The sequence below is a fragment of the Lampris incognitus genome, chromosome 9 (genome assembly GCF_029633865.1).
Source record: "Lampris incognitus isolate fLamInc1 chromosome 9, fLamInc1.hap2, whole genome shotgun sequence".
In the NCBI taxonomy this organism is placed as follows: Eukaryota; Metazoa; Chordata; class Actinopteri; order Lampriformes; family Lampridae; genus Lampris; species Lampris incognitus.
Window position 1 is genome coordinate 18321463 of NC_079219.1, and position 20000 is coordinate 18341462.

Genomic DNA, 20000 nt, shown 5'->3' on the forward strand with positions numbered 1-20000 from the left:
CATCTGACACCAAAACCCTCCTTCCCTACCCTTGTGTCCGAGTTTATTTATCACAGCAGAGAATGTCCACGTTTGTCCTTCAGTTACCGGGCACTGAACACCAGAGACATATAATGACTAGCTACAATGTTTCCTATCTCCTCGGGAGGTATTGCTTTCTATTCATTTCCGTATGGCGTGAGGTCAACTTGCAGACTTGCTTTAGATAAGCAATCCATCACAGTTAACACTATGTCAAAAAAAAAAAAAATTTCCCAGCCAAGTGATGCCGTCTCTGCAGGATAATGCAGCTGAAAGCTCATTGTTGTGAAAAGTCTTGCGGGTGGTGCGTTCCAGCGCACTCGGACAGCCAAGTTTTTAAGAGCTGGCAGCTTGAACAGCATTGCATTTATATAATCAAATCCAGAAGATAAACAATAAGCAAACATGGACGTTTTGAAAAGCATATGAATTTAAATGAAAAACATTGCTGTTGCCGCAGCAATCGCTGAAATCGCGGCTGACCGGGCGCACTGCAACCCCCCGCTCGGAAGAGTTTCCACAACAGTCTGCTTTCCGTGGCGATGTCCTGCTACGTTAACAAATAATGTCAACAGGATTTGCACTGGAATGGCTTGCTTATCGTGTTTCAAGTCTGCCAAGTTAATTTTCATACCATCGTGAAGTGAATAGAAACCCTTGGCTCCCGGGAAGATGGGGAAAGCGCATCCAAAAATCCAAAACACCAGAAACATCCATCCATCCATTATCTGAACAGCTTATCCTGCTCTCATGGTCGCGGGGATGCTGGAGCCTATCCCAACAGCCACTGGGCGGCAGGCGGGGAGACACCCTGGACAGGCCGACACCAGAACATGCTTTGGAAAATGGTTGAGAGTAATAGTAGGTATGTCCCCTTAAGAGCTACTCTATATATATATATATATGTGTGTGTGTGTGTGTGTGTGTGTGTGTGTGTATACATAGGGAATCCAGGTGGTGTGGTGGTCTATTCTGTTGACTACTAATGCAGGGATCGCTGGTTCAAACCCCCATGTTACCCCCGGCTTGGTCAGGTGTCCCTACAGACACAATTGGCCGTGTCTGCGAGTGGGAACCCAGATATTGGTATGTATACTGGTCGCTGCACTAGCACCTCATCTGGTCGGTCGGGGTGCCTGTTCGGGGGGGAGGGGGAACTGGGGGGAATAGCCTGATCCTCCCATGCACTACGTTCCCCTGGTGAAATTCCTCACTGTCAGGTGAAAAGAAGCGGCTGGCGACGCCACATGTATCGGAGGAGGCATGTGGTAGTCTGCAGCCCTCCCTGGATCGACAGAGGGAGTGGAGGGGCAATTGGGACGGCTCAGAAGAGTGGGATAATTGGATGGGTGCAATTGGGGAGAAAAAAGTGGAAGAACCCCCCCCCCCCCCAAAAAAATTGCTGTTGCTGCAGCTATCTCTGAAATAGTGGCTGTCCATGTGCACTGTAGCACCGCTCAGGAGTTTTCACAGCAATCCGTGCTTTCAGCTGCGATGTCCTGCTATGAGAACAAAATAAGGTCAACAGAATTTTCAGTGGAGTGGCTTGCTTATCATGTTTCAAGTCTGCCAAGTTAATTTTCATACCATACTGAAATGAATGGAAACCCTTGGCTCCCGGGAAGGTGAGAAAAGTGCATCCAAAAACCCAAAACACTATAATGTGCTTTGGAAAATGGTCAAGAGTAATAGTTAGTATACACCATACTTCATGAGCTAAGATGTGCAAAAACACCGGTATGTCCCTGTAAGAGCTACACTATATGGTGAGAGGTTCCAGCTTTCCTCACAAGGAGCTTACACCTATCTATCTATTGCAATGCTTTCACATGGGCACGCCAGGGCTGGATTTTGGACAGGTACATGAAGAGAGGGAACGAGGTAGAGGAGCGGTGTGAGCCAGAGAGACAGACAGAGACACCAGATGAGCAAACAGAGGGGGGGAAAAAAACCTTGTGATACATGGGAACGGTACTATAGACTTCAACTTGTCCAGCCACATCAGTAGAGTTAGTCAATTCAAATACAAAGCAAACCACAAAGGGGGAGAAGCACAGTGTAGTGAGTCAGAGACATAGTGAGCCATACAGCCAGGATGGGTTTTTTGGGGGGACATCAAAGAAAAGATGTTCATTCTCATCCCTCGTCTGAAAAGCACCCTGCCTTCCTTCCGTCTTTCCTTTACTGACACAGTGTCGAGAAAAAGAGAGACTGTCTATTTGACAGGGTGCACAATGTGAGTAACGAAGCAAATGCAAGAGGAAGAGACCAACAGGGAGAGAAAGACGAGTGGGGGGCAGACGGAGGCTGACAGACTGGAAGGCCCTACAGCTTCTCAAGAGAAGCCAAACCATCAATCAGAAGGGCACCCTCTGCAAGACACACACACACACACATACGAGCACAGTCCACGGGGCATTGCATTTTGTTTACAACCCACGGAGCAGTGTGAGAGGGGTAGATAGGGATTCAAATCTCTGCCGAGAGGAAGAGAGGTGTGCAATAAGTTTTTAGTGGAAGGTTTATTTCATTGTTACTGAAGTGCAGTGTTTTAAGGTTGAGGTCTTGGGCGCCACTCAAAGAACAAAACTGTTGGAACCACTCTTCAGACAATGTTCTCCGGTCTGTTTCTCTTACTTAGGCCAAAAACACAAAAGAGACACTAAAAACCGTCTGGACCTGGCTGCAAAAAAACAAGAGGATCTTTTGGAAAAGCCTGAGCAAATCCTGGGAAGAAACAGTCACTAGTGTGCAGACTGGGACTGTGATCAGAGTTCAGTCTTGAAGCACGAGGTGAGTTATTTGCTATTGGTGCTGGTGTGCTGTGTTGTATTTCACAAGATTTCATCACAAAGGATGCATTTCCCACGAAAGGTCAGTCAAGTTGTGTTTATGGTCCTGAGGGGCCCATCACATCATAGCGATTACATCAGCACGACAGGAGTTCATGAGCCCAACACTTTGTGGTTTTAAAGTAAAAAAAACGATTGCAGGATTAAATTAAGTCTGAATGAAGTAGGACTTACAGAAACTACCTCATGTTCTGCCAGTGCTTCCTTCATTCCTCTATCCTAGGACCTGCATACCGCAGTTGATAATGGGTGTGACGATTGAAAACTAAGCTGAACTTTACACCCCCACATTCTTCCTTTCTCATAGCTCCTCTGCCACTATCATGGACAATAAAACCCCACCCATCAAATACCAAGTTAACGATTTACAACTCAACTTTCACTGGCTGTGTAGTTAGTAGAGTTATAGACGGTATGGTTAGTATTTAAGGCGGCACAGTGGCAAAGAGGTTAGCACGGTCGCCTCACAGCAAGAAGGTTCTGGGTTCGAACCCTGGGGTTGTCCAACCTTGGGGGCCATCCCAGGTCGTCCTCTGTCTGCATGGGTTTCCTCCCACAGTCCAAAGACATGTAGGTCAAGTGAATCGGCCATACTAAATAGTCCCTAGGCGTGTGTGTGTGTGTGTGTGTGCGTGTGTGTGTGTGTGTGTGTGTGTGTGTGTGTGTGTGTGTGTGTGTGTGTGTGTGTGTGTGTGTGTGTGTGTGTGTGTGTGTGTGTGTGTGTGTGTGTGTGGCCCTGTGATGGCCTGGCGGCCTGTCCAGGGTGTCCCCCCGCCTGTCACCCAATGACTGCTGGGATAGGCTCCAGCGTCCCGTGACCCCAACTGGGATAAGCAGCTTGGATAATGGATGGATGGAGTTAGTATTTAATAGTCTAATTCACACAATGTTTAAAGCCAACTCCCCTGGTCAAGATTTTCCAAATCTTCATATTTTCCTTCTAATGTTTCTTACCAGCTTCTTCAGAGATTTTTCCTTTGAGTAAAACTGCTTGTTTTGCTTGTTTTTATGCATGCTCAGAGACTAATGAAGACCCTTGGATGAGTGATGAAACGTTTCTCCCACTAAACTTTGTGTCCAGATGAACCGATTCACCTTTCTGTGCTTGTTCTGCTTTTTTCTCTCTGTATAAAAAGACTTCTATCCATCCATCCATTACCTGAACCGCTTATCCTGCTCTCAGGGTCGTGGGGATGCTGGAGCCTATTCCAGCAGTCATTGGCTGGCAGGCGGGGGGCACCCTGGACAGGCCACCAGGCCATCACACACACACACACACACACACACACACACACACACACACACACACACACACACACACACACACACACACACACACACACACACACACACACACACACTACCTAGGGACAATTTAGTATGGCCAATTCACCTGACCTACATGTGTTTGGACTGTGGGAGGAAAACGGAGCCCCCGGAGAAAACCCACGCAGACACGGGGAGAACATGCAATCTCCACACAGAGGACGACCCGGGATGACCCACCAAGGTTGGACTACCCCAGGGCTCGAACCCAGGACCGTCTTGCTGTGAGGCGACCACGCTAACCACTGCACCACTGTGCCACTGTATAAAAAGACTTATTCCAGCAAATTCTTCACCGCCTTGCCTTAAAGTAGCAATTTTTAGATATTATTTCACGTTGTGTTTCACCCCGTGTGTTTAGTGTGAGCATCCCGTTACATCAAATTTCCCATGGAGTCAATTTTAACTCGGTTGATAAAATGGATTTTGATCGTGAAGTTGTGCTGAACCGAGCTAAACCAATGCAGTCTGAATCAATTTTAACAGCAGATAGTATTGAACTGGATCACATGTAATACGTGACACAGATATCCCTGCCGACCTATGACACAGTGACCTAAACCCCATATCAGGTTAAAGGGATGGGGGGAGAGGTGAAAGAGGGTAATCTGGATTAGAGAGAGAAGAAGAGCAGTAGAGTGTAAATGAAGAACAAGAGGCCTGAAAAAAAAAAGAAAGGTGATCTCAGGAGAACCAGGAGGTGGCCATCTGAGGAGCGAATCTGCTCCTGCAGAGGGGAATATCTGAGAGACAGCTAGAGATATAGCTACTGAAGCCAAATAGTACTAAACACCAAATACCAATGCCATTAGTAACTCACACTCTGTATACTGTGTATACTACACATTTTTGAATCGTCAATCAGACTCTACTGTATGCTTCCTCACCCCATGACCAAAATAACAGCACAGTCCTAACGAGAGGAAGCTTGTTTACAAAATTATAATCTACAACAATTTTGAAACTAAACTTGAATTATGCTGCAACATCTATACCTGTCTGGAACGATTCCAAAATGTAAAACCATCACAGCAAGTTTGACAACCTCATGTTATAGTCCAATAAAAGTGAGCGTAAACAGAGTAATTTGTCCAATCAACTGAGGAAAAGAGAAAAAAGGGAAGACGGATGGGTAGAAAGGGAGACCGAGACACACAGAAAGACAGCAATAGGACAGAAAAAACACAATGAGACAGAGACGAGACCGGACAGACATCCTAAAAGAAAAGAAGAGGAGAAGGTGGGTTTGACTGTATCAGTTCCCAATAAAGCTCCATGTCAGAAGATAATGACAGAAACCAGACACAAAGAGACACAGAGCTGAATGAAAGCCTCTTAAGCCAACAATCCATAACATCGTTTATGTGACGTCACCTTAAATGCAGCCCGCTGAGACACAGTTAATGCACACTTCTATCCCCAGCAAACCAGTAGGCAACCAGTCAATTGACTAAACTGACCCTTAGGACACAATATTGACTGGAGACGATACGGCTATTCAGAGGGCTGTCGTAAGTATTTCCTGGACCTGGGACAAAACATGATTTTATCTACACTATAAATAGGCTACTTTTTCCATCCAGGGGCCATCACTCGTCCAGCTCTGTGGACTGTTGGCTTGCAAGTGTTCAACAGCAATCACATGTTATTATACTACAGCTAATGACAATGCAATGAAGAAGGGGAAGAAGAAGAAGAAGAAGAAAAAGCAGGAGGAGAAGAAAGAAAAGAGGGAAAAGAAGAACAAAAACAACTGTGGCATTGTTTGTGTTGTGTGTGTTTATTGAGGGTGTGTGTTTCTTACAGGTATAACTATATTACATTTGTTTGTAAAAAATCAGAAGAGTGTGTGTGTGTGTGTGTGTGTGTGTGTGTGTGTGTGTTTGGGTGGGTGGTAAGCTGTCCAGCTGCAGGATCAGACTGGGAAACTACTTAATTAAAGGACTCAAAGAAGTTTCAGAAATCCAACCACTACCCCCCCCCAAAAAAAAAGAAGCAATGGGCTCCTCAAGACCAGTTGGTCTGACGTACAGGAAACCCTGGAGAGAGGGTGATAATGACAGCAGCAGGACTAGTGGTGATAGCGGTTGTGGCCCCATCTGTACTGTGTTACTGTGCTGTTGTTTCTGGATATGTACAGTGAGCGGAGGTGGCGGCAATAATGGTGCTGGTAAGGATAATGATAGTGGTTTAATGCTGATGATGCCACTAATAATGCACATCTGTGCTGCATTACAGCCCCTTCGTTCCATATAAAAACACCCACTTGCCAACCGTCCGAACACACACACAGATGCTGCCTCATCAAGCTCACTCCACTTACAGCTACATCACACACTGACAAAAACACACACGCATACCCATGGATGCTGGAGCCATGAAATCCACTGGAATGAAACACACACACACACACACACACACACACACACACACACACACACACACACACACACACACACACACACACACACACACACACCTGTAGTAAGATGATTGGAGCAGGATGAGAGAATGGATGTGAGGATGACAGAGAGCGAGCAAGTAGGTCCAATTGTCATAAATAGAGGTATGTGATGAATGTCAGTGTCGTGTTTAATCCCAGATCAAGTTGGGACACAAAAGGCATCTGGGTGGCGTGGTGAATCGCCGCATCACCGGTTCGAATCCCCATGGTACCACTGGTTTAGTCGGGCGTCCTTAATTGGCTGTGTCTGCAGGTGGGAAGCCGGATGTGGGTATGTGTCCTGGTCGCTGTACTAGCGCCTCCTCTGGTCAGTCGGGGCGCCTGTTCGGGGGGGGGGGGACTGAGGGGGAATAGCGTGATCCTCCCACGCACTACGTCCCCCTGGCGAAACTCTTCACTGTCAGCTGAAAAGAAGCGACTGGCGACTCCACATGTATCAGAGGAGGCATGTGGTAGTCTGCAGCCCTCCCTGGATTGGCAGAGGGTGTGGAGCAGCGACCGGGATGGCTCGGAAGAGTGGGGTAATTGGCCAAGTACAACTGGGGCGAAAAAGGGGGGAAAAAGTTGGGACACAAAGACATCCATTGGGGGAGAGAGACGCAAGTCCCAAATTATTCAGAAAAGTGTTCTTGCATCAGTGTAATGTAGAATGAAATAATTATGCAGGTTTACAGGTTACTAAACCAAAAAAAAGAGGGAAAATGTCATAGTTTTCACATCACCTACAGGAAAAAGAAGTTGAAAGCCATTGTCTTTATGCATGCTCAATAATCCAGGTAAGAAAATCACAGAAAGCCATTATTTATTACAATGAGGGCTCAAGAGATGCCGGTCTTACCTTAGCAGGGATGCGTGCTGTCAGGAGGTAGGCACGGTGGGATGCTAAAGCCTGAGCGAAAGAGAGAACGACAGAGAGAGACAGAGAGAGAGAGAGAGAAGCAGAGACAGGGAATGAGTATTCAATTGCACGTACAGTATGCACTTACACCGAGTTCTCACGCTGATGCATCAAGATGAAAAGTCTACCGACTCTCAAACGTCCCTGTCAGCACAAAGAGAAAGAAGAAAAACAACAACAACAGGGAGTAGCATTTCTCCCCTTGAACACAAACAATCAACCAGACACTCATCACAGATACACAGACGGTGTTGATAGAGGAGTAAGTGCTTGACCTTAAGGAGAAATAAAATTATCGGGGAGCCTTTTACATGTAAGTTGAGAATTCAGGTCAGCACTGAGGTTGGTTTTATTCCTACTGGCACACTTACTACTTGAATTGGGCAATTACGGGGCCAGTGTACTAAGATTTCTTGTCTGTGTTCCTCTGCGAGTTGAGCAAACTTGACACCAACGGCTCATTTGCACACTGGGAGTGGAGTGTGCTTGCTAATGAGGCCGCCTGGCAAAAAAAAAAATCAAACGTGCAAGGCTAAAGGAAACCAAACTTATGACTAAGTGGATGAGATAAGTATTCCTATTCATTTAAACATTCTTAAAAAGGTCATTTGGCTAGCTGCCAGAAAATGCAATAACAGTCACTACGCTGAGATGATTTGCACAACCCACGAGACTCAGAGAGCTCATGAGTTGACCGAAGACATGACGAATGTTGCAACAGAAAGGGAATCGAACAATTCATTCTTTTGAGTTGCTCCCTGTCCTGTTAAACAAAGCTCATTCTGATGTACTAATGCTTTCAAAGACTGACATTTCAAACATCTGCCCACATCAAGTTAGTGAACACACACACACACACACACACACACCAAATAATGGGCTAAGAAACATACTATACACCTTCATCTTTTTTTTTCCTTCTAGTTTGCACTAAATCTGCCGCTACTTTTATCGTCACTTTCCAGAGTTCAAATCTGAGGAGTTCCCAATTTATGCTAAATGCATTTTGAGTGAGTCTTAATTGGAAGTACTGATTGATAATTATTATTCTCCCCCTTTTCTCCCCAATTGTACTTGGCCAATTACCCTGCTCATCACATCCAGCTTCCCACCCGCAGACGCGGCCAATTGTGTCTGTAGGGACGCCCGACCAAGCCGGAGGTAACACGGGGATTCGAACCGACGACGCCCGTGTTGGTAAGCAATGGAATCGACTGCTACGCTACCTGGGTGCCCTTACACCTTCATCTTGAAACCTCAGCTATGACATGTTCCTGTTAGTCTCCAGTGATCCTTCACTATCAAGTAAACCCAAATTCCCTATATTTAGCTGTGGCTCATTTATCGAAATGTTCCCGGGTGCCTCTATCACAGTGTTTTCTTCCTGTGATGATATGCTGGTATAAGTGAAGAGTATAGCAGATGGTGGACAATCTCCTAAAAGGTTAAACAGAAGTCAGTCTAAAGGACTATTACCCAAATAAATAAATAAATAAAAATAAAAAAACTGAAAACCAGCTTCAATGTATTATTAGATACTGCCCCATACAGAAAAGCCCTTGTAGATTAAAAAAAAAGTCTCCAAAGTGGCTTACTAGCCAACAGATGTGGATGGTTTCACTTGACACTTTGCTTTGAGCCACCTGACACCACAGGGCTAGCAGTGTGGGTAAACTACAAAGGTGGCACGGTGGCGCAGTGGTTAGCGCGGCCGCCTCACAGCAAGAAGGTCCTGGGTTCGAGCCCCGGGGTAGTCCAACCTTGGGGGTCGTCCTGGGTCGTCCTGTGTGGAGTTTGCATGTTCTCCCCATGTCTGCATGGGTTTCCTCCAGGGGCTCCGGTTTCCTCCCACAGTCCAAAGACATGTAGGTCAGGTAAATCAGCCATGCTAAATTGTTCCTAGGTATGAATGTGTGTGGGTGTGTGTCGGCCCTGTGTGATAGTCTGGCAGCCTGTCCAGGGTGTCTCCCCGCCTGCCACCCAATGACTGCTGGAATAGACTCCAGCATCCCCGCGACCCTGAGAGCAGGATAAGCGGTTCAGATAATGGATGGATGTAATAATATGTTTATGCAGCGTTTAATTTCATTAGCTCCATTTGGAAAGAATTTATCAGCCTGGGAACAATTAGGGTGACTGCAGAGGGCACGTGAGATAGCTGTTCAATACACTGGTTGACTCAACATGACACCATATTGTATTAAGTTAATACACACCATCAATCGAGAGCAGTCCATGATCAACACAATTCATTAAGCACTGCTTACCCTTAAAGAAGGGGCTCATCTGTGAATAAATGAAATAAGGACAGCTTCTAGGAAGGATTCGGGAGATTACAAGAGGCTTCATATCACTGTTCTTAATGAGAACCATGGTGACTGGTCATTCGGTCTTCCGCTATGAACGCAGAGACCAATAACCAATAAGTCTTTGGTTTAGACCAAATTATACTTTTCTCACTAGACTGTTTTTCTTCAAAATTAATCACGAAAAACGCAAACCTTGCTCTTGTTTTTTCTCTATCAAGCGGTAAAAAGGTTTTAGCGTAATGTGACTGATGGGCCCAATTTGCCTTATGTTGCACCCATTGCAATGTGAGAACGGCACGTGTGCATCATGATGTCCGTGCTGACACAATGCAGCATTCATCCCTCCCTGTGACTCTTGAGTTTGGATGCCAGCTGTGACGTCACTGGGGCCTCGTAACAAAGGACTTGAAAGGGGGGAGAAAAGAAAAGGAAGAGTAAGGGGCGAGAAGAGGAGGACAAAAGAATAAAGAAAGGGGTGAAGGAGGGGAGACGGCAAAGATGCGAAGAAAAGAGACAGAAGAAGAGTACTGCAAGAAACTAGGGGCTAAGGGATGGAGGGAAGAGCTGGTGAACAAGCAAGAGAGAAGATAATGACAGAGAGAAAGTAATGGGTAGACGGGAAAGCGAAGGGAAGGAAGAAGAGATGACATCAGAAGTGAGGGATGAGGAATGAAGGGAAGACGATCTCACAGCTGGGAAAGAAGAGAGAAAAAAGAAGCAAAGGAAAGGAAGTCGAGAAGACAGAAGAGTGAAAGGCATACTAACAAGTTCAAGATAAACAGCCAATGGCATCAAGGGGTGGGGGGGGGGCAAGGGTACAGGGGTAAACAAAGATGCAAGGACAGTATCATCCTGCCACAATTTCTTTGGAATACAAGAAAATAGAGGCGGGGATGAGAGGAAGGGGAGGGGGTAAAAAAGGATGACAGTTTCCCCCCCAACCCTCTGTTCGTCAGTCAGGATGTGTGTGTGTAGTTTGATGTGATTTAGACCGACAGGCAAGCTACTGTGACTACAGATAACCTCTCCTAAAGAGTACCCCATCTTTCTATTTGGTCTCATCCTCTGCCCCCACCCCACTTCCGGTGTCCAGTGTGTACATATCTGTATGTGTGTGTGGTGGTGATAACACTAGCGAGCCGAATGAGGGATCTCACACTTCAAATAGTAATACCTCAGTAATAATGAATGGACATTTCTGGATACTCTGGCTTGTGCTGCATTAGTATCATATGCAATGGTGTCCACTGTAGAAATACCTCATCCTGGCTTTTATTCTACGTAAGCTCTGCTCACAAAGTCCCCCAGTTCTCCATATTTCCTAAATGTAATTGTAATTGGCTCAATGATTCCTCCTTCTCCACCTCAAGCTGATGTGTGGTGAGCGTTCTGGCACAAAATGACTGCATGTATCACCCCCAGGTGGGTGCTTTATATTGGTGGTGGTTGAGGTGAGTTACCCCCTTCAATGTGAAGCACTTTGGGTGTCTAGATAAAGTGCTACATAAATGTAATGATTATTATTATTATTATTGCATTCAGTGGTAGCCTTAGTATACCGCCTCCAGTCTGCATCTATTTAGAAGTGAGCAATTTTCAAATTATTTCCTCTTGGTTGCAGAGAAACAACACAGCAGTGGCTAAGCAAATATGGAAACACATAAAAAGTACTCTTATAACAGAACATAAATAACTTGTGGGATAATATTAGGGATTTCTACTTTGTGCATTACATTTTTTTAACTACCCCTGTGTGGACAAGCTGTTCCAGTAACGCTGACACACCACTGACCTGTTGGTGTTTCAGAAATGTAATAGTATGAACCCACCTAACATAACTGCTAACAGCTGTTGTAAAGAGCAAAGGTCTCAAGCAAACAATCTAATATTCATATTGTTCTTTCATTTCTTTTTCTTAATTAAGTGACAAATCCTAATTATGTGGAGATAGCACATACTAACACACACACACACACACACACACACACACACACACACACACACACACACCTAAATGGTTGAAGACACTTTACCACACACTCAACACAACTTCTCCCTATCATTTTTGTCCTACTGTCCCCTCCTTCCTATTCCTGACAACCCCTCAGTTCTTTCTCTCTGTATCTGCCCCCTGGAGTGGACTAAGCCACTCCCCCCCAGTATTTTCTATCATTTCTTCCATTCCTACTCTTTCTGTATCCCCCCCTTTTTCTTCAACCTCCCCTCTTAATCTTACTCTCTCTTTTCACCCCTCTCTCTGCCCCTTCTCTCCAGTTGCTCTTTGACCACTAAATGGACTTAAAGCCTTGAGCCAGGCTATCAGCCAATCATCTCCGTGCGACCGCTACCCCGACCTCTTTCAGCCAATCAGAGACAAGCATCTCCATATGGCAGCAGCAATAGAGCATGACTACAAGACTCAAGGGGGCATCTGGTATCTCACACAGGCTCACACATGAACAGGGGCATGCATACAAAGGCACATATGCAGTCACAGATACACATACACATGTACACACACACGAATGAGCGCGCGCGTGCACACACACACACACACACACACACACACACACACACTTTTGTGTGTAAGCAAGCTGAAAAGGGTCAGCAATACAGAGACCGATCTCTGGTGTGTGTCTGTGTGAGTTATGTGTGTATATACATGCACACTCAGTCCACAGAATTGCCATTCCCAGATCATTTCATATTTTATCAAACTGCCCCTCTCCATTTGCAAACACACACACACACACACGCACACACACACACACACTTACTTCCTGTTACTATAGCAACAGCCAGCCTATAATGCCAAGCACTCATGCAGAGATAAACATGAAAATAGTATGCTACAGTTTTAAGGCTTTCTTGAGAATGTCTATGACGTTAAAACCCCTAAACAACGCTGACAATGGTCTTCAGTTTTATTCAGTCTTGGTGAGAGCCATTATAATGAGTAACATTTCCCCTGCAGTTATTTGGCAGTAGTCCCCTGCCGCTATATAGCATAGAAAGAATTTGAAAAAGATTCATCCAGTTTCTTGAGAAAATGGGGGAAAAATATGGAATCTTTGATAATTAAGTCATTAAAAAAACAAAAAAAACACATTGCTTTCTAGATTTCTGGATGTAATGCTGGATTCCACTTAAATCAGAAATTGAAAAAAAGCCAGCCTCCTGCTCGGAAAAGTGCAAAGGAACGCCCATTTAAGTTGGAATTCCAAGTCAGGACATCGGGCAGGATTGCTAAGGCCAGAGTTTGCCTAGAGAAAAGACCTGAAGTCACAGCCACATGGCAGCGTACACAGTTAACGCAAACAAAGTTCCCTTAGCAAGAAGTTTTTATTTGAAAAATACATCTGACTTGGATTTAAACTACACTGTAGTTTTTATGTTATAACATGTGTTTTGCAGCAGCCACTCCTGTCCATTTATAACACAATTCATTTGATGGAGCAAGGCACAACTTCTATGCTTATGGTGTTGTAGATAATCATGTAGTTGCCTGCACGAGTCACAAACTTTCAAACACAATTTTGCTGCAGACATCTGTATTTTCCTGAGCACGGTTGCACAGTAGATGACTTCATACTGCACAAATGAAGCTACAGTTTTCTTTCATTACTGCATTTTAATGACTACATTACTTTTAATGATCCAGAATTAATTTTTTTTTACCAAGGCAGGACTGCTGGATCTGATTGTCAGTTATTTAATAGTTATAAGTACTTCAGCACAATAAAGTATAAACGTTATTGTGGCAGGTGTGTTATAAATCTATATTGGACAAAGAAGTGACGCATATAGCAATGAAAAATAGTTGAAATGAACAGTGTATTGGCTGCTATGAAAAATATTAACCTCAATAAATGATGGCAAACATGGAAACCCATGAACCTCAACTGTCTTAAAACCTCTCTACACCGAAGGAAAAAATATATATATATAGTATATAGAAACTGACCTTGGCTTCTGATATTTGAACTTCTTAAGGGAAAGCTCCATCAAATGTCATGATGTGAACTATCCTGTTGCCCTTCATTTAAGTGAATTCTCGTTCCCCATCTCTCCACTCTACCAATCACAGAAAGCTGAATCAGTTTATCTGGACACAATGTTTACTGAGAGAAATGTTTCATCACTCGTTTCACAACGTTTCATCACACAGAGTGATGAAACATTTCTCTCAATTAATATAACATCGTGTCCAGGCGTCCGGGTAGCACAGGGGTCTATTCCGTTGCCTACCAACACGGGGATCGCCAGTTCGAATCCCCGTGTTACCTCCGGCTTGGTCGGGTGTCCCTACAGGCCCAATTGGCCATGTCTGTGGGTGGGAAGCCAGATGTGGGTATGTGTCCTGCACTAGCGCCTCCTCTGGTTGGTTGGGGTGCTTGCTGAGAGTGGGGGGGGACTGGGGGGAATAGCGTAATCCTCCCACGCGCTACGTCCCTCTGGTGAAACTCCTCAATGTCAGCTGAAAAGAAGCGACTGGAAACTCCACATGTATCGGAGGAGGCATGCGGTAGTCTGCAGCCCTCCCTGGATCGGGGGGGTGGGGCAGCAACCAGGACAGCTCGGAAAAGTGGCGTAATTGGCCAGATACAATTGGGGAGAAAAAGGGAGGAAACCCCCCCCCCCCAAAAAAAAAACAGTCCCATTTACTATGTGATGATATAGTATTATATATATGTATGGTACTACTGTTTGGTGCTTCCTGATTGTATGTTTGTCCTATTCACTGTGGTTCACCCCCTTTTTGTATTCTATATTAAGTAGGGCTTCCATTTGTATGCCTCACAGTACTCCATTTAGTACTAAAAACTACAATTCCCAAGAGGTGGAGCTTCTACCACCAGGGTCTGCACAGGTGTACTACATACTGCCAGTGATGATTAGAATGGGATTATTTCTCCCCGCCTGTCCATTATTGAATCATGTACGCTCTGATGATGGTCTGATAGACCGGAAGCTCAAATAAAGTGAAGTACTGCATAGATCTAAGTCTGCGGAAATCTTTTCTATCAGTTTGGACTCAGTGATGCTTCCAGCACCTTAGCAAAGACGTAGCCGGGTGGAGCGGTGGTCATCCTGCATTAACTACTCGAGGACTGCCTGATTCATCTTGCCTAATGCAAAACCACAAATTGCGCCATTTTCTCAAATATTCCCAGGCCTGTAAATGACACAAAAAATTATATTTTTAAATTTTTTAAACCTTTATCACCATTTACTCAAAGATAGTTTTACAGAAAGTTTACAAATAATCTCAGTGCTCTAACTACTTACTACTTTTTTTTTTAATCCCCGTGGGGCAATTCTTCCTCTACATTTAACCCATCCTAGCTGTGTAGCTAGGAGCAGTGGGCAGCCGCCATGCAGCGCCCGGGGACCAACTCCAGTTCATCTTGCCACGCCTCGGTCAGGGACACAGACAGGAGTATTAACCCTAACACGCGTGTCTTTTTGATGGTGGGAGAAACCAGAGCACCAGGAGAAAACCCATCACAGACACAGGGAGAACATGCAAACTCCACATAGAGGATGACCTGGGATGACCCCAAGGTTAGACAACCCCAGGGTTTGAACCCAGGACCTTTTTGCTGTGAGGCAACAGCGCTAACTACTGTGTCACCGTATCAGTAGAAGAGCTATCATCAGCTTACACAGTCACTGATAGGCCGTTTATTGCATAACTAATATTCATTAATGAGTCATGATGTGCCAGCTGTGACTACAGCTCATCACCGCAACACTGGACATGATTCACAGATGACGAGAGGGAAAGAGAGAGAGAGAGAGAGAGAGAGAGAGAGAGAGAGAGAGAGAGAGAGAGAGAGAGAGAGAGAGAGAGAGAGAGAGAGAGAGAAGGTGCAACTGCAGGGCAGAGAGACTGCGGTGAGAAAGAGAGGAACAGAAAATGAGCTGGAAGGGCAAAAAGAAGAGCGCGGCCAAAAAAAGACAGGAAAAGTGGACATCCGAAAGAACGACAGTTAAGCTTTATGCAGAGATGAGCTGGGAGCGCAAGCAACCGCAAGCACTTAATCAAATTTGAGTGCTGCTCCACTGATAGCAAGCCAAATTTAAAATCTAATCAGCTGAGTAGACATCTAATGAAGGTAAGTGTTTAAAAACTGTCTGTGCCAACGCCGAGGCATGTGCCATGACCACTTAGCCTATGATGCGCCGTCATCGGACTTGATGCGGTGGTTTTCGCTCCCCTCTCACCTCTCCTCTCCCATCCCTCTTACTTTGCTTTTATTTTTTCTTACCCTATTCCTCTCTCAATTGCCTCTGTGTTCCTCCTCTCTGTTCCTCCTACTTAATCTCTTAATTTCCTCAATCTGTCCTTTACTGACCCTACTTCTCCTGGTTCCTCTTGTTCTTTCTCTAACTGCACTGCAATGCAACAACAGTAGGTTGATGCGAGCAGCTACAATGGGAGTGGGGGGGTAAGAGATGAGAAAGTGATAGAGAGAGAAAGAGAGAGAGAGCGAGAGAGAGAATATCATCAAAAACCATCATATCTCCAATGAAAAATCCATGGGATTTTTTTCCCGTTCTTTGCATTCAAACCATCTTCGTCTTTCTTATCTGTTATTGGCTGCAGAGAGAAACACCAGACTCCTTATATTGCCTGTGAGGATAAAACGGGAAGTTGAATTAATGTCCGTCTACCCATCTCTCTCTCTCTCTCTCTCTCTCTCTCTCATATAGAGAAACACACAATACATGCGAACACACGTGTTGGGCATGTGTGTATGTGTAAGCAGACGTTCCAACCAGGGCACACACGTGTATTTGTGCCTAGAAACACCAAAGTAGAGGCAACTCATGAAAGCACTACTTTCTTGTCTTTGCATATAATCAGTGATGATGTAACACAAGAGTAACAAGAGAGCAACCCCCCCCCCCCCCCCCGGGGTCCTCCAACAAAAGCCACTGAGGCATTCAGTATTTATACTGGCCTACAAAATACCACCCAGTGTAATCACTGATACCTGTGCAGCACAGGAGAAAATAGTGAGGGATACAGACTGGTCAGTGAGAGGTTAAGATGCTAGATGGTAATGACGTCTTCATTCAGAAACAAGAATTACAGATTTGGACTAAATATAGTGTGTGATCTTATATAGTTTAGCTATTACTGGTCCCTGGATAAGTTTTATATAATTTTCTTCACAAGATTTGTGTCAATGTTTGCATATCCTCGCAATGTAAATGAACCTTTTAATGCCTGAGAATACCTGTGTAACTGGTACCAGATGATCTAAAAAAAAAAATCTTTTCAATGCAAAAATCAGAACATAAAGCATTTTTGTGAGCTGGACAGCATTTCAAATCTCAATCTTTATTTTTTTTATATTAAAATCCAACATTGATTATTCAGGGGTCAATTCGGGTTCAATGAGATTTTTTTTCAATTTTGGAATACTAGTACCAAAAAAAATAGGCTATAAAAAACAAAATGCTTGGAATAGCGTGGAGCACACATGTAGATAAATGCATGTTCATTGCAGTCAGCTGTGGAGAAGAACTCTCTTCTGTTCTCTCCATATGTCTGAAGAGGAAATTGGCTCTGAAGCCAAGGATGTTGTATTTATTTACGCAAACATGACCAGAATGCAGAGGAGGACACAGTAGGGGCGACATGGGAGGAAAAACTCCAGTGGGATCTGAAACCAAACCAGCAAGGATACACGTGGGACTGTCAAGCATTCAGCAAAAGTTAACAGACAAATTAACCATATTTTATGCCAACTCTCTACAGCCAAGCCAAACTGCTGACTGTGCAGCTAGAGCGAAGGGCTGCAACTGTAATCTCAGCAGACTCAAACAAAGCCAAAGCCACAGTACAATAGTCTCAACCACAGAACAGCAACCCTTCTACAGCCCAACACCAGACGATGACAAAATAGCTAGCATGACGTATGGCCCGGGTCCTCTTTGTGCGGATCCTTACAATACCAAATCCACAAGACAATGGTTTTGACCCACCAGCAACATCATCTATCAAGCCGACCATATCTAACATCACTGTACAGGCTTGTGGTATGTGGTTGTGTCACATCACTATGCCAAGACACAGTTTCACCATCACTTAAATGTGCCGGGTTTGATTTCACAAGTGAAAAATCGCTTTTGAAGAAGCATTGCTTAGAATAAATAAGTACATTTTCAAAGAAGTAATAAGAAACAACAACAAATTAATAACAATTAAAAATAATTGTGCCATCTCTTATGGAGGGATGAAAGAAAAAAAACAACAACCAAACTAGCAATCCTTTTTCTGAGAATTAGGTGCCACTTTTTCCAATTTACAGATCTCTCATTTCAAAACAGAGCCATTTTCCTCTGTGCAAACCCCATTTCACTGCACAGTCAGATGAGGACAGTGGGGGAACGCGAAACATCAATTTTCTTTTATTGCTGCTCCGCTCATCATTATGTGTTTTACTGCTGAGGGGATGAGCAGGGTTGCGGAACAAAGGGGCTGACAGTGGTACTTCCTCAACAGATTTGATTGGCTAGTCTTATCAGACCACTGCTGCAGCATGCTGAAGCACAAGTGAATTTTGTGTAGTCTAATTATCCTGCATTACATGGTGGTGGATGGGGGGGGTGATATTTTCCTTTCAGTACACAAAAAATGTCCCTGATAGTGCTAATTTTATGTTGAATGCAAATGCAGTCCATTAATAGCGCAACTGAGAGGCCATGATACATATACAAATATTTTGAGGTGATGGAGCTCAATAATATTGCCATCAGCAGGGAAAGGCAAATTTGGCAACAAATAGCCTTCATAATTAAAAAAACAAGCAAAAATGCAGTGTATTTGGTACCAAGATAGGCATACTTTGTAAGAGAAATCGGCCAGCAAAGTCACTTCTAAATGTTACCAGCTTATCAAGGCCTTCAGATACTACTTCAGATTCTACGCTTGTGGCTCCACCACAAGCGTAGAAGATGTCACGATATCTCCTGAACTTGCATCTCATACACCACACTGAGGATGGAGTTAAGCCCTACAAACAGCCAAGCTGAAGAATTAAAAGATTGCTCTTTCAGATAGAGATTGCAGCCAGTCTGGCATAATGCCCTTTATCCTTTAAAACCTATCAAGGTCTTTTGATTGGTGCTGTGAGGTCTGATAGTGTGGGTATATGACTAGAGGGCTTGGACTTAAGACACCGTCAGTCTGCAGGGTGCCCTCTAAAAACCCTATGTGTGTCTGTTTAGGTGACAGAGATAAAGAATTATCAAACGGGTTCATTCATTCATCAATATGCCAGACAGACACAATGGCGAGGGGATTTGTGTGTGTGTGTGTGTGTGTGTGTGTGTGTGTGTGTGTGCGGGGTGGGGGGCTGTGTGTCTGGATGTGTGTGTGCAGCTATTTGAGTGCGAGCCAAGATTTCTGGCAAAATAGGATATCAATATGGACCACAGCGATGGGGTGAGGGGGTGTGAGGGAGGAGATATAGTGGGTTGTACTACGGAGAGAGCAAATTTGAATTTAAAAATACCTTTATTGTTACAACCTTAGGACTGATGTAAACCCCAGTAAAAGTCCCTCATGCAAAAACCCTGCCCGCACACAAAGAAAATGACATACATTATTTTATTTTTTTCCCAGAGAGAGAAAGGTGGAATGAGTAAGAGAGAAAAGGAAGGCATGGCAGAGACAAAGGCAGACAGGATAAGGGGGAGCTGAGAGGGGGGTATTCCAGGCTGGGGTCTCTCTCTCTCTCTCACGGATCTGGATAATTCAACACTACTAGCTGTTGCCTCCATATTTCCCAGTGGAGGGCTCTAGCTTCCATCCTGTAAAATACAACCCACAAACCGCAGTACCCCCCAGAGCAGTACAAGAATCTGGGCTCTCCCTTTGGGGGATGACCTCCCAGCCGCTGGGATGTCCTACTACTTTTTTATCATCAGCCTAAAAAAAAAAAAAGCTAGTTATTCTAGGAGACAAACTATTTGTTTCAGAGAAGATTTTAGAGACGCACTGATGTTTATCTATCCTCACTTCCAGCTATTTAGATTACAAGTGTAGCCCTACAGACTCACTCCATCGCATGAATGAAACAAGACAGCTGTGGCATTTATCTTACCTATAAACT

General features: G+C 44.5%; 1 protein-coding gene across 1 annotated transcript in view; it reads right to left on the reverse strand.

Annotated features, from left to right (window-relative positions):
* Nucleotides 1-20000, reverse strand: part of LOC130117534 (F-actin-uncapping protein LRRC16A-like) — a 145471-nt gene that overhangs the window by 86476 nt on the left and 38995 nt on the right. Inside the window, 1 exon segment of the mRNA XM_056285636.1 lies at nucleotides 7502-7552. Coding sequence (XP_056141611.1) covers nucleotides 7502-7552 — 51 coding nt within the window.